Source organism: Somniosus microcephalus, chromosome 5, assembly GCF_052327205.1.
Source record: "Somniosus microcephalus isolate GS21.2 chromosome 5, FLI_Smic_1.0, whole genome shotgun sequence".
NCBI classification, from domain to species: domain Eukaryota; kingdom Metazoa; phylum Chordata; class Chondrichthyes; order Squaliformes; family Somniosidae; genus Somniosus; species Somniosus microcephalus.
In genome coordinates, this window is record NC_140991.1 from 30,430,757 (window position 1) to 30,446,294 (window position 15,538).

The window sequence follows — 15,538 nt, forward strand, 5'->3', positions numbered from 1 at the left end:
CACCTCCGGCTTAGCACCTAAAGAGAGGCGTCCAGCGCCAGTTTTAGCGCTCGAGCAAACTCTTAGGGCGAAGCTAATGAATATCGGAGAAGTGGCCTCGATTTGGCGGCGGGCGCAAACTTTAGCGGCCGCCCGACTTTACCGCCCCAAAAGTGGCTACAATGAATTTCTAGGCCCTAGTCTCTGAGTCAACTACTTCATTCTCCATCTTAATGAAGAATTCAATCATATTATGATCGCTCCGACCCAAGGGGCCTTGTACAACAAGATTGCTAATTAATCCTTTCTCGTTACATAATACCCAGTCTAAGATGGCCTGATCTCTGGTTGGTTCCTTGACATATTGGTCCAGGAAACCATCCCGAAAACACTCCAGGAATTCCTCCTCCACAGTATTGTTACTAATTTGGTTAGTCCAATCTATATGTAGATTAAAGTCACCCATGATGACTGCTGTGCCCTTATTGCACGCTTCTTTAATTTCCCTTTTAATGCCATCCCCAAACTCCGCCTTACTGTTTGGAGGTCTATATACCACTCCCACTAACGTTTACTGCCCCTTAGTATTTCTCAATTCTACCCATACAGATTCCACATCATCAGAGCTAATATCCTTCCTTACAATTGTGTTAATCCCTTCTTTAACCAGTAATGCTACCCCACCTCCCTTTCCTTTTTGCCTGTCTTTCCTGAATATCGAATACCCCTGGATGTTGAGTTCCCAGCCTTGGCCATCCTTGAGCCACGTTTCCGTAATCCCAACCAAATCATATTCATTTACCTCTATTTGCGCAGCCAATTCATCCACCTTATTACGAATGCTCCTCGCATTAAGACACAAAGCCTTCAGGCTTGTCTTTTTAACGCTCTTAGACCTATTAGAATTATTATTTACTGTGGCCATGTTTGATTTAAACCGTTGATTTCTCTGACTGCCACTTTTGTTTTTCTCCTTCCTATCTTTTGCTTTTATCCTTGTTTCCCTTTCCTCTGTCTCCCTGCTCAGGTTCCCAAACCCCTGCCATTTTAGTTTAAACCCTTCCCCAGAGCACTAGCAAACACTCCCCCTAGGACATCAGTTCCAGCCCTACCCAGGTGCAAACCGTCCGGTTTGAACTGGTCCTACCTCCCCCAGAACCGGTTCCAATGTCCCAAGAACTTGAATCCCTCCCTGTTGCACCATTCCTCTAGCCACGTATTCATCTGAAATATCCTTCTATTTCTACTCTGACTAGCATGTGGCACTGGTAGCAATCCTGAGATTACTACCTTTGAGGTCCTATTTTTTAATTTACCTCCTAACTCCCTATATTCCGCTTTTAGGACTTCATCCCGCTTTTTACCTATATCGTTGGTGCCTATATGCACCACGACAACTGGCTGTTCACCCTCCCCTTCCAAGATGCTCTGCAGCCGCTCTGAGACATCCTTGACCCTTGCACCAGGGAGGCAACACACCATCCTGGAGTCTCGTTTGCGGCCGCAGAAACGCCTATCTATTCCCCTTACAATAGAATCCCCTATTACTATAGCTCTACCCCTCTTTTTCCTCCTGTCCTGTGCAGCAGAACCACCCCTGGTGCCAGGAAGTTGGCTGCTGCTGCTTTCCTCTGATAAGCCATCCCCCCCAACAGTACTCAAAGTGGTGTATCTGTTTGAGAGGGGGATGTCCACAGGGGACCCCTGCACTACCTGCCTGCGCCTAGTACTCTGCCTGTTGGACACCCCTTCCCTTTCTGCCTGTCCAACCTCTACCTGCGGTGTGTCCAACTCCGTAAACGTGCTATTCACGACATCCCAAGCATCGTGAACGCTCCAGTATGCATCCAATCACAGCTCCAGTGCCGCAATGCGGTCTGTCAGTAGCTGCAGCTGGATGCACTTCCTGCACACGTAGTTGTCAGGGACACAGGAAGTGTCTCTGAGTTCCCACATATCGCAGGAGGAGCATACCACGTGGCCGGGCTGTTCTGCCGTGATTACCCTTTAATTAATTGCAATTAAATTAAATCAATCAATCCCACTAATTACACTACAGTTAAATGGTTTACCAACAGTCCCCGCTACACCAGAGAGACCTTAGTAACTATAAACCACAGAGTTTAAGTTTAAACAGAGAGAAATACGCACCAACCAATCACTTAGCTGCTTTCTGGTGACGTCACACTTCAATTACTTTTTACTTCTCTCCCTCCCTCTGTGCTCGGAGACTGGAGACTGGTACGCCTCACCTGGTCTCGGAGCTGTTTTTAAATACTGCCGCCGCTCAGCCTCGTTCCCTCGCAGGTCCGCTCGCCTGCCGCCGCTGCTCTCTCCAAACTCTGCATTGTATAAAAGGTTGCAGTTTCCACCGTGAGAAGTGAAAACATTATTTGACTGAAAATTAGTTCTACAGCATTCTCTACTCCTTGACAATCATTTATTTTCGGCCAATTTTCCTTTCCATGAATCAATTTCACTGAAGGGCAATTAATTTACTGCAATGAGATTCCAATTAACTTAGAGCCCATGAGAAATAAAACTGCTACACTGTTTTGCAGAGAAGTACGTAACCTTTAGCTTAATTAAAATATTTGCTCCCGCTATATTCCCTGAGTAATCTCTCACTTCTCCTTATTCCTATCCAGCACTCAAATGTATGTCAGTCTTTTAGTGTCATGACTGCGTCATTCTGCTGGTATGTTTTGGTTCCCATGTGCAAGCCAGCTGCTCATCTGCTGTACATTCCCATGTTTATAACCCCGCATCTGCATCAAAAGCTGTCTGTTGTGAAAAGTGGAGGCAAAGGTATACATGGTGGAAAGAAAGGAGGAATCATCTATTTTAATTCATGTATATCGCACTCGCGGGTTGAAATCGCACCTGCCATATTACTAATGAACGTACTAACACGTTTGTGTGAAATTGCTTTATCTGCTATTTGAATAAAGGTGTTTAAATCAAATAGTTTAAAACCTGAGTGTCAGCCGTGGCTCAGTGGGTAGCCCCCTCGCCTCTGAGTCAGAAGGTTGTGGGTTCACAGTCCCACACTCCAGAGACTGGAGCGCAAAAATCTAGGCTGACACTCCCGGTGCAGTGCTGAGGGAGTGCTGCACTGTCAGAGGTGCCGTCTTTCGGATGAGACGTTAAATCGAGGCCCCGTCTGCCCCTCTCAAGTGGACGTAAAAGATCCCACAGCCACTATTTCGAAGAAGAGCAGGGGAGTTATCCCCAGTGTTCTGGCCAATATTTATCCCTCAATCAACATCACTAGAAACCAGCCGTGATTGACGGGGGGGGGAGTTACGCAGTTGAGGTACTTAATCCCAGCTAAAAAAAAAAATCAGTACATCTGGAAGCTAGCTGAGTTCTCAGCTGATGGAGTGAAGCGAGCTTTCTGAGGTCAGGTAACTCTGGATCAGCGCCCAGGACAGTCTGAAGCAAGTGGTCATGAAAGTGAATGGATATCTGTGCCAGCATCCAGTGGGTCACTTCCCATTACATGCGTCACCAGAGTGGCCACGGAGGGAAGTTGAGACACAAAGTATCGATCTCTGTGAGGTTACAAAATCACATGTGCTTCATCCCAAGTACTATATACCTTACAAAAGAGAAGGATGTAAATCCCGAATTGGTTGAAAGTGAGACGGGAGATATAATAAATACAAGGAAAAGTATTAGAGAAAGTTAGTTAAGCTAAAGGAGGACAAAGTGCCGGAACCTGATGAGATACATCCTGAGGGAAATGGAAGGAGAAATGGCAGAGACCCCAAGACGTTATTTCTGGCTTATACTGAGAGTGGATGTGTGTTGGAGGACTGGAGAGCGGCCAGTGTAACACCCATGTTCGAAATGGGAGGTATCGCTTACCCGGGTAATTACAGGCCAGTTGATTTAATATCTGCGGCAGGGAAAATTGGGAATCTTTAATTGAAGGTGAAATTACTAAAGCCCCAATTTTAACCTGGCTCGCCTGGGCTACATTACTGTAATTAGAAGCAGTCAAAACAGGTTTCAGAAATGAAGATGGTGCTTGACAAACCTGACTGAGTTCTTTGGGGAGAATGGAATGGGTGTGGTTTGCATGGACTTTTAGAAAGCCTTTGACACGGTACCACACAGGCGACTATTGCAGAAGCTTAAGAGGTATGGAATTAGAGGGAGGGTAATAAATTGGATTAAAAACTGACCAGAAGGGAAGAGACAGAGAGTAGGAGTTAAGAGCAGTTTCTTATGGTGGTTGGAAGTGAGTAGTGGCGTCCCACCGGATTCTGTTCTGGGACTGCTTCTGTTCATTGTGTACAACATGATTTGATATAGAAGAGAGAAGACTGAGGGGGTGACCCAATAGAGGTCTTTAAAATTATGAAGGGGTTTGATAGAGTAGACGTAGAAAAGATGGTTCCACGTGTGGGGGAATCCAAAACTAGTGGACACAAATATAAGATAGTCACTAATAAATCCAATAAGGAACTCAGAAACTTCTTTACCCAGAGAGTGGTTAGAATGTGGAACATGGAGTAGTTGAGGCGAATAGCACAGATGCATTTAAGAGGCTGCTAGATAAGTACATGAAGGAGAAAGGAATGGAAGGATAAGTCGATAGGGTTAGATGAAGTAGGGTGGGAGGGGGCTCGTGTGGAGCATAAACACCGGGATAGACCAGTTGGGCCGAATGGCCTGTTTCTGTGCTGTAAATTCAGTGTAATTCTATGAATAGTGAGGCACTGAGCAGTCAGCATTATCTGAGTAATTGGGCAGTCATATTGGAAAATCACTTTTTGATGTGGCCAACCTTGTTCTCCATCTCCACAGATACGGCATCTGCAGACAGCCAAATGCATCAGCGCCCAGAACCACCCTAGCCAGAAAGCAGGAATAGTGGTGGTCAAAGAATGTGACTTATCAGACCCAGATCAGGTGAGCAGCTTCTTCCGAGAAGTTTTTGATTCCCACCCAAATGTCTAGATTTTCTTTACTAAGTTGGGGGAATGTTTTCTCCATTAAAACAATCAGTAGATCAACTTCATTTGCAATTTTGTTTCGGCAAATTAAATCTTAATTTTTGAGAGATGAAAACTTAGCTTGCTTGTGAGGGGGACATCTCTATTCCCAATTTCTATAGTACACAGATTGACAAATAAATTCAATAAATGGGAACGGTAGCATATGGTTATGTTACTGGGCTAGTAATCCAGAGACCTAGACTAATGATCTGAAGTGAGGGAATTTGAATTCAGTTAATTAAATAAATCTGGAATAAAAAGCTAATATCAGTACTGGTGACCATGAAACTACTGGATAACCCATCTGGTTCACTAATGTCCTTTAGGAAAGGAAATCTGCCGTCCTTACCTGGTCTGGCCTATATGTGACTCCAGACCCACAGCAATGTGGTTGACTCTTAACTGCTCTCTGAAATGGCCTCGCAAGTCACTCAGTTGTACCCAACCGTGACAAAGAATAGTGGTTCAAGAAGGTGGCTCACCACCACCTTCTCATGGGCAATAAATGCTGGCCTTACCAGCGATGCCCACATCCCATGAACAAATAAATAAATAAATAAAGTTTCAGCAGCTGAGGCAGTCCCTGAAGTCTCCTAAAAGTACTGTGGATGACCAACAGGGGAGGAAAGAACAAAAGGGAAGGTCTGTGGAAGGCAGGAGAGATTAAATGGCAAAAGGGATGATGGTAATGGGACAAGTAAAGAAACAAAAGATGGGTCTAGAAGAGGGAATGGCAGAATCATTAATAGCTGCCGTCCGACAAAATGGGAGCAGAGGTTATAATCTGAAATTGTTGAACTCGATGTTGAGTCCAGAAGGCTATAAAGTGGTCAGAGGTCAGAGTGGGAGTGGAGTGGAGAATTAACACCAGTTCAGCTTACTCACTTTGGGGAGCAAGGAAATCTCCTGTGTGCATGAACGTGAGTGCTTGTGGTAACCAGAAGACAGGTTACCATCCCATCCAGTCTGCCCTCCTAGTTGACAGACTACATGAGGAAGTAACTGACCTGGTGAGGAACAAAAAAGGAAAAAACATTATAAATAAAAATCCTTGGTGCTGTTCTCCTACAGGACAATGAAAAGGAATTTTCTGTATAAATAACGATAATAATGTGTTCTTGGGCAAAAGTACTTTTTTCTAGATTTTATTTACAACTCATCATTAAGTTTGCTTTCCTCTCAATATTTCAAGGCTATACTGTGCACCTACTTTGCATTTGCTGCTCTCACTGCTGGTGATATTTACAGATTTGGGTTTATGATGAAGAACACGAACTAATTCTGGCCAACCTTCTCTGCTTGGACATGGCAGAGACTCACTCATCAGATTCTCCACGTCTCATGAAGTGTCACGGGTCTGGGGGATCGCAACAGTGGACTTTGGGGGTAAGACTAGTTTGTTACACGGAAGCTCTTCAGAACCTGCCAAGTGTGTGACACACGTATTTGTTTGAATGCAATGCCAAGGAAAAGCCTAATGCATGATTAAACCACTGGCAAACTGACCCTCTTATATTTTTTGTTACATAATTAGATGTTAAGGAAATTCTGCATGATACTTTAATAGAATGGTAACAGGGCGATACATGAAAATATGACTCCTGAGTTTTTGCAGTATAGCCTCGCCCATTTTACTTTCCTAGCCCTGAACCCTCGTCCCTCCAATTTCTCTCTCATCTCTCCCACACTCTCTCCAAGCACACCTCATCCATGAGACCCACATCATACTCTCTTTGCCCCATTTTCCATCATTTCCTCAAGCTAAAATTGGGATGGCCAAAGCCATTGCCTTTGGCCCCACTCTGACACAAACTCCACCCCCCCTCCCCGGCCACTGTCTCAGTTGGAAGCAGACAGTTCTACCTGAGCTTCCGACTGTGTATCCTTTCCACCACAAACGACTGCCTACTCGCACCTCTGTAACATTGTCTGCCTCTGGGCCAACCTCAGCCCATCTGCTGCTGAAACTCTCGAATCCATGCTTTATCACCTCCAGGCTTGACTATTCCAGTTCTCTCCCGGCTGACCTCCTACCCACTCCCACCCCATCCGCCCCCCGCCACCTCACCCCACCCCCCCGCCCTCTGTAAACTGCAGCTCATTCAAAGTTCTGATGCCTTAACCTATCCCACACCAAATTCTGCTCGTCTTGTCATTCCTGTCCCCACTGACCTACATTAGCTCCTGATCTGCCAACACCTCAGTTTGAAAATCTCAACCTTTTATTTAAATCCCTTCATGGCTTCGCTCTTCCCTAAATCTGTAACCTACTCCAGCGTTACAACCACCACCCCCCACCCACCCCCTGCGTTCCCCCAAACTCTTCGGTTCTCTGACTTCGGCCTCTTGTTCATTCTCGTCTCCCTTTGCTTCACCATTGCCGGCCGTGTTTTCAGCTGCCGAGGCTCCACACTCTGAAATTTCCTCCCTAAGTTCATCCACCTCCAACTCACTCTCCTCCTTTTAAGGCCTTCATTAAAGGCCAACTCTTTGACCGAGAAGTTGGCCAGCTCTCCTCATATCTTTTCTGGTTCGGTGTCCATTTTGTTGATTAGGCCTCTGTGAAACGCTTTGGAGTGTTAAAAACGTGATATTGATTCAAGTTTTCGTTGCTGAAACCATCGGCTGAAAATTCAGTAGCCTTAGCGCCTCATTTGAGGCGCTAGAGGGCCTTGCGCCGGAGTTATGGCCAGTAGTGAAATTCCCTGGGGCCCTAAATCGGCGTTGCTCCGGTAGCGCTGCGCCGGCACCGATGACGTTATCGGTGTGCGCAGCGTCCCGGTTGACGTGGTAACCCGCCCGAACTCCGAAATTGAGTTGCGGCCGCCTCGCCCGTGGCAGCCGCAACCAGCGTTTTGTCAGAGGTGCCTTACTGCAGTTAGCGCCGGCGCATTAAAGGCCCCGCGGTGGCCGGCCGCTTTCCCGCCGGCCGCCTGCCCGCAGCTCCCTCCCCGGACTTCTCTCCCCCCACCCCCCCCGGAACAGATGCAAGCCCGGCACTTGTCTGAGGTGCCGGGCTCATTTTTAAGCAGATTTGCGTGGGCCGCGGCCGGGTGCAGGCAGCTCCTCCTTAACGGAAGGAGGAGGCCTGCACTTCCCCAGCCTGCCGCACCGCATCGGGTGCCGCAGCGCCGGAATTGCGGCGCGAAACGGCAGTTAGCGCCCTTTTCCAGGCGCTAAGACCCTTCAGTAGCGCCGGCAGCCGTTTGGGCGCGGCGCCACTGAATTTTTGGCACGCGCAGGGGACTTAGCGCCGGCACTAATTTCCGGCGCTAAAGCCCTGGCTAAGCCAAAACCCAATTTCTAGGCCCATGTGTTGGCGCGACATCGTAGGAGGTAGAATATTGAAAATATCTGGGTATGATATTCAGGCTTGAGCGCAAGAATTTTAAATTCAATGCTTTGGGGGAAGAGGAAGCCTGCGTAGGCCGGGGCTTGTGACTGAGTGGGTCTTAATGTGGGACAGAAAATGAGTGTGTTGGAGTTCATGAAGGGAGGAGGCTGGAGAAATTGTGCCCAGAGATGACACGAGTAAGGATGAGATATATTCAACAGCAGTTTATTTGGTTTATATATAAAGTCTCCCCCCCCCCCCCCCCCCCCCGAGGTACAAGGTTACAGGGTTCTACTGGAGTCACTTGCTGAACTCATACTGAAGCCTCCAGCAGTGGAAATAATTTAGGATTGCCGCCCAGAGCACCCACACAGCGCAGCGCAGCAGGGAAGATCATGTTGCTCCAACCAAAAACTGAAAGGAACAGGTATCCCCGATTCTTCCAGACATGGTTAAGAACATAAGAAATAGGAGCAGGAGTAGGCCATACGGCCCCTCGAGCCTGCTCCGACATTCAATAAGATCATGGCTGTTCTTCTACCTCAACTCCACTTTCCCACATTATCTCGATGTCCCTTGATTCCCTTAGAGTCCAAAAATCTATCTATCTCAGCCTTGAATATACTCAATGACTTGAGCATCCACAGCCCTCTGGGGTAGAGAATTCCAAAGATTCACAACCCTCTGAGTGAAGAAATTTCTCCTCATCTCGGTCCTAAATGGCCGACCCCTTATCCTGAGACTGTGACCCCTGGTTCTAGACTCTCCCAGCCAGGGGAAACAGCCTCTCAGCACTGCCCTGTCAATCCCCCTCAGAATCTTATACATTTCAATGAGATCGTTAGATGATTTCGTGACATTATCTGACTTGCCCTAAAGGTGGGCAGTCTGTACTTCCTATCCATAATGCAGCGAGAGCTGAATTTCTTTGTGGTGTATTGACAAAACCATTCCGTTATTCTCTCAGTAAACTCACATCATTTGGTAGTGAAATGAAAGAGACTTTAAATTGTAAATTGTTTTTTTCCCCACAGATAAATAACCGCATATACCAAGTGTCAGCTGGGCAGTGCCTTCAAGTGGTAGATCCAGCTGGCATCAAAGGATATATCGCCATGGCAATTTGTGATGGTTCTGCTGCACAGCAATGGCAGATCGAGAGCTGATCTTAGGAAGGAGTGAGCCTTCGAAAATGGTTTATGAAGATTGACTTGAGAATTAAATTTTCCACTGAAGGCATCACTCGGGAACAGGGAAAAGCTGACGATTACGTGTTGCGATAGAAAAGCAGGAAGTTGGTGGCAGGCTCCTTACCTCAAGCGTCTCAACTTGCTGATTACAATGATTTAAACCACAAAATATTTTTCTATTTTAGCCTCTGAGATATTGCTCTATGGACATCAATAAGGAGATAAATAGCTTTGAAATTGTAAAAATCGGTATCAAGATTTTTTTGTTTTTTTTGTTCTATCCAATGATTGTTCTTCTGTGCTTGACAAGGTTGCATTAGTTCCTGTGCACGTTAAGCATCGTCAATTTATAAAAATCAAGAAACATTTACAATATATACTGTAATGTGAATTACATTCAAGTAGAGCCACTAATGTTGAAGGTTTTATCATGTACGGTTGTGTGTGTATGAAACATGTTCAAGTTGCTACTATCTATTATGCAATATGTTTTGAAAGAATTTACATGAAATTGTTCACCTACAAATGTTTGTTAAATGCCAGTAGCTTTCTAGGCTGGTACCAGTGAAAAGGTTAAACTATTTCAATATGCATAGTCTGATAACAGATATCTAAGTTAAGATCATAAGTCATCATAAGCAAAGAATTACTCTCCAGTATTCGAAAATAGTTATTTAAGTCCCTCAGATCTATTTAAAATGGTAACACTTAAACGGTAACTTGGCTCACGGGTGATGAATCCTTGCACCTTACTGAAGCCTCCCCGCCTGGCTATACCTTCTACCACCTGCCCCGCTCAAACCGCCGCGGTGGTGGTATGGCCCTTATCACCAAATCTCACCTTGGTCTGTCCCTCTTCTCTTCTGGCACCTTCACCTCCATTGGGTACCTCACTTTGTTCCACCCCTCCCATCTCTCCTTTAAAATCATTGTTCTCTACTACCCCTCCAAGCCCCATGCCAAGTTTGTACCTGAGATATCCTCACTCCTTTCCTTCCCCCCCCCCCCCGCCCCCCCCAGCCTCTGCACTGAGCAATGTCTCACCCTCGGTGATTTCAACCTCCATGTCAACTCTTCTTGCCCTCTCTCCTTTCAGTTCACTGCCCTCCTCTCCACCCGTCACCTCTCCCTCCAAATAAACTCTCCTACCCATATTCACGCCCCCCCCCCTCGAACCTTGCCATTTCCCATGGGCTCTATTCCCATTGTCTCAATCGCATACAAGACCATCTCTACTCGCTTCCTTGTATCCCTCACCATTCATAGCCCCGTTCAAAACCCACTTCCTTCTGCATCCACCTTTGGAAAAAGCTCTCCCACAAGTCACTTACAGGCTCCCAACCATCTAGCCTTTATCCCTCCATTCGCCACAATACTTTTGTAACGGTCGATCTGCTCAACCGCACCCTGTCCTCTGCCTTTGATGTCCTTGTCCTCAGTAAAACACTTACTCCGTCCCACACTGGTACAACCCCCCGCCATGCCGCATGACTGGTTTAGCCATTCATCGCCAGATCTGGCTGAACCACATCAAGCACTATCAGGCACTGCTCCCTTCTGCTCACGACTCCAGGATTATCCTGGAATGCAAAGATAACCCCCAGCTTCCTTTCTCAACTACCAACCATCTCCTTACCGCCTTCCCTCCTGCCCCCTCGACCCTCACCTCCAACAAGTGCGAGGAGTTCATGGGCTACTAATATTGAGACTATCCGTTCAGCTTCCTCTGCCGCATCGCTCCCTCCGCCCTTCCCCTTGCCCACCAAGCCACGTTTCTCCAAGGTTCCCCCCTACACTAGCCCTGAACTCTCATCTTTCTCTAGTTTCTTGTCTGTCTCTCCTCATGCCCTCTCGGAGCTCATCGTGTCCATGAGACCCTATTCCCACCAAACTGCTGACCACACCACTTCCTTTCCTGGCCCCTTGCTAGCTAATATTGTAAACGGTTCCCTCTCTGATACTTTCCCCCTCCCTTTCAAACCATCATCCCATTCCTCAAAAAACTCACTCTTGAACCTTCTGTCCTTGCAAACTACCACCCCATCTCTAACCTCCCTTTCCAAAGTTCTTGAAGGTGTTGTCACCTCCCAATTCTGTGCCCATCTTCCCTGCAACCCCATGTTTGAACCGTTGCAAATCAGGTTTCCGCCCCTGCCACAGACCTAATCAGAGTCACAAATGACATCCTCTGTAACTGTGACTGGTGTACTATCCCTCCTCATCCTCCTTGACCTGTTTGAAGCCTTTGACACAGCCTTTGATCCCATCCTCCTCCACTCTTACCTATCCAGTCGTAGCCAGAGAATCTCCTGCAGTGATTTCTCTTCCCGCTTCTGCACCATTACCTTTGGAGACCCCAAGGATCTAAGCTTGGCCCCTTTCTATTTCACATCTACATGCTGTCCCTTTGCGACATCATTCAAAAACACGACGTCAGGTTCCACATATACGCTGGAGACACCCAGCTCTACCTTACCACCACTTCTCTTGAACCTTCTATTGCCTATGTGTTGTCATACTGCTTGTCCGAACATTCAGTTCTGGGTGAGCCACAGTTAGAGTCATAGAGTTATACAGCACAGAAAGAGGCCCTTCGGCCCATTGTTTCTGCGCCGTCCATCAAGCCCTGTCCAATCTAATCCCATTTTCCAGCATTTGGTCCATAGCCTTGTATGCAATGGCATTTCAAGTGCTCATCCAAATGCTTCTTGAATGTTGTGAGGGTTCCTTCCTCTACCACCCTTTCAGGCAGCGAGTTCCAGACTCCAACCACCCTCTGGGTGAAAAAGTTCCTCCTCAAATCCCCTCTAAACCTCCTGCCCCTTACCTTGAATCTATGCTCCCTTGTTATTGACCCCCCTACTAAGGGGAAAAGTTCCTCTTTATTTACCCTATCTATGCCCCTCATCATTTTGTACACCTCAATCAGGTCCCCCCTCAGCCTTCTTTGCTCCAAGGAAAACAACCCCAGCCTGTTTAGTCTTTCTTCATAGCTGAGGCGCTCCATCCCAGGTAACATCCTGGTGAATCTCCTCTGCACCCCCTCCAAAGCAATAATTACCTCTAATTAAACCAAGACCAAAGCTATTGCCTTTGGCCCCCACCATGAACTCTGTTCCTTTGCCATCGATTCCATCCCCTTCTTGGGCCACTGTCTCACACTGAACCAAACTGATCACAAACTTGCCTTCCTCTTTGACTCTGAGGTGAGCTTCCAACTCCGTATCTCCTCTGGCACCAAGACCGTCTACTTCCATCTATGTAATATCACCCATCTCCACCCCTACCTCAGCCGATCTGTTGCTGAAACCCTCAATTATGCTTTTGTTATCTGCACACACGACTATTCCGACGCTCTCCTGGCCGACCTCCCATCTTGCATCCTCCATAAACTTGAGCTCATACAAAACTCCGATGCCCGTATCCTAACCTGCACCAATCCCGCTCACCCATCATCCCTGTGCTCGTTGACCTACGTTGGCTCCCAGTCTACCAACGCGCTGATCTTAAAATTCTCATCCTTGTTTTCAACTCCCTCACTGGGCCTTACACCCCTCCAAGAACTCTGCTCTCCTTCACCTCTGGCCTCCCTTTGCCCCACCATTGGTGGCCGTGCCTTCACCCTAGAGCTTTACAATTCCCTCGTTAAGCATCTCCTCCTTTAAGACTCTCCTTAAAACCTACCTCTTTGACCAAGCTTTTTGTCACCCAAACTAATATCTACTTACATGGCTCAGTGTCAATGCTTGTTATCAGTGTTAACGGGTTGCACACGGCGACACCTTCTACTGAGATCACTTGGCTGTGGTAGATTGTTTGCCTTTGTTTACTCTGTCAATTATCTCCCCTCTTTCTTCCCTGAAGGTACATTAACTGTTTTATTAGGCCTCAGGGGGTGGCCTGTTGCTCAGTGTCCTGAGGTGGTGATGATGGGCCTTCTTCTTTACAAGTGGCTGGGCTACTTCAGAGGGCATTAACAGTTAACTACATATGGTGGGACTGGAGTCGAGCAATGTTCCCTCTAAATCGTCTTGTTTATTTAAATTGTTGCGCGTGTGCGGTATTTCAAATGGAAAAGCTCGTGAGCGGCCGGCGCGGTACGTTGCAGATTACTGCGTGACTGCGCACACGCGCGCAGCTTCGAGGGAACATTGGAGTCAAGTGTAGGCCAAACATGAGGGCTGGCAGCTCGACTTCCCTAAAGGACATTAATGAACCTCTTGGGGTTTTTACAACAGTCCGGCAGCTTTCACAGTCGTTTCTCCTGGGGCCAGCCTGTAAGTTACCAGATCTATTGAATTCCATTGTGATTGGTGGGATTTGAACTCTTGACCTCTGGGTTGCCATAACCACTGCACTATCCTAACCCCTGCTTTATTGTGTTAAGGTTCCACATGTGTCAGTGGCTCCTCACTACTTCATGGTAGTAATGGCCATTATTCATCTATGAGTCAAGACAGCAGGTCTTCAGAAGCTGTTCAACCGAGCAGGGCCGGACAGGGACATGCGCACACTGGATACAAGTCCAATTTGAGCCCTGCTCAATTTTCTCTTTCTCCCCCCACCACACCCACAACTCAGAGCTGCTGTGGGTAAGTTTACTGCATCCACCACTGACCTGGCAGAGATCGGACAACTCAGCACAGAACAGGGATTGATCCCGCCGCCGCCGCCTGGGTCTACACAGCTCAGGTACGGAACAAACTTGTTGAACCACTGGGTCGACGTAAGAGATGGTAGATTTTATTATTTTTAAAAAATTTGTTTTTCCCCGAGGATCTCCAGCACCACACGCCACTCTCCAGCCAAGAACGGATTCTTCTTGGGTTCCTGACCTTTCCAAGGGACTTTTATCTTTTTGATCTGACCCCTTTATATCGTTTTCCCTCCTTATTCCACCTAAGCCAACAGGCAACCTGACCCCCAGGCTTCTGCGGGTTATGATCACGGCCTTGCCGCAAGGGGGGGCACAGAAGAGTTTGTAAGGGTTGATCTCTGTCCCTCTGAGGCAGCACATTGCTCCTACTGGGTGCCTTGGCCCTGATGTAGTTCTGCCATGTGAGGAAGGGGAATGTATAATCCTATCACTCCATGTTCTGATGGGTTTTGGTATATGAATACATTACTATGCAAGGCTGCCTTTATCAATGGAAGTGTCTGTAAGGTCTCTATCAGAATATCCTAGAATTCTCATTCCCATTCTTATTCAAATAATGTACTTGCACAAAGCTCATTGGAAAGAGGACGTACCATCTAGATGATTTAAATGATCAAGAACCCGGCGGCTTTCTGCACTTATTCCATTTCTAGATCAGAACAGTTTTGTGTATTCACTGTACAAACTAGATATATTTTAAAGTATTTAACTGGATGCTTCCAAATTTGAATTGTATGTGTTGCCACTATATACCTCTCAGATTTCGCACAGTGCATCATGTTTTTAATTAAAAGTCAGTGTGCACATCTAGTTTTGGTTGTGTTCTCTATGATTGACAAAATTATAGCTAAACGTTATTGAATCTTCAAAAGCAAATATGGTGGCTTTAAGTATAGCACATTTGAAAAGTGAAGTTTCTGGTCGGACAAAGTATATGTACTGCATAGAAAGGAAGGATATAGCTTCATAATTCCCTAAATGTTAGCTTCCCAGTTTTGTCCACCCCATCAAGGATAAGCCAACAAGCGGGGATGATAGTTTTCCAAAGGACATAAAGAAAAGTCCGCAGTGTCAGCCGTGGCTCAGTGGGTTGCACTCTCACCTCGGAGTCAGAAGGTTGTTGGTTCAGGTCCCACTCCAGAGACTTGAGCACATAATCTAGGCTGACACGCCAGTGCAGTACAGAGGGAGTGCGGCACTGTCAGAGGTGCCGTCTTTCAGATGAGATGCTCTCAAGATCCCATTGCACTATTTCAAAGATGAGCAGGGTCCTGGCCAATATTGTTCTCTCAACTAACATGGCTAAAAAACAGAGTATCTGGTCATTTATCTTGTTGCCGTTTGTGGAACCTTGCTGTGCATAAATTGGCTG

At 46.8% G+C, this 15,538-nt stretch overlaps 1 protein-coding gene across 1 annotated transcript in view; it reads left to right on the plus strand.

Annotated features, from left to right (window-relative positions):
* galnt11 (UDP-N-acetyl-alpha-D-galactosamine:polypeptide N-acetylgalactosaminyltransferase 11 (GalNAc-T11)) overlaps positions 1 to 14,976 on the plus strand; it is a 215,039-nt gene extending 200,063 nt beyond the window's left edge. Inside the window, exons 11-13 of the mRNA XM_085987497.1 lie at positions 4,795 to 4,899; positions 6,234 to 6,371; positions 9,354 to 14,976. Of these exons, the coding sequence (XP_085843623.1) occupies positions 4,795 to 4,899; positions 6,234 to 6,371; positions 9,354 to 9,485 (375 nt within the window). The 3' untranslated portion in view covers positions 9,486 to 14,976. The remainder of the gene's footprint in view (positions 1 to 4,794; positions 4,900 to 6,233; positions 6,372 to 9,353) is intronic.
* Positions 14,977 to 15,538: the final 562 nt, after the last annotated feature.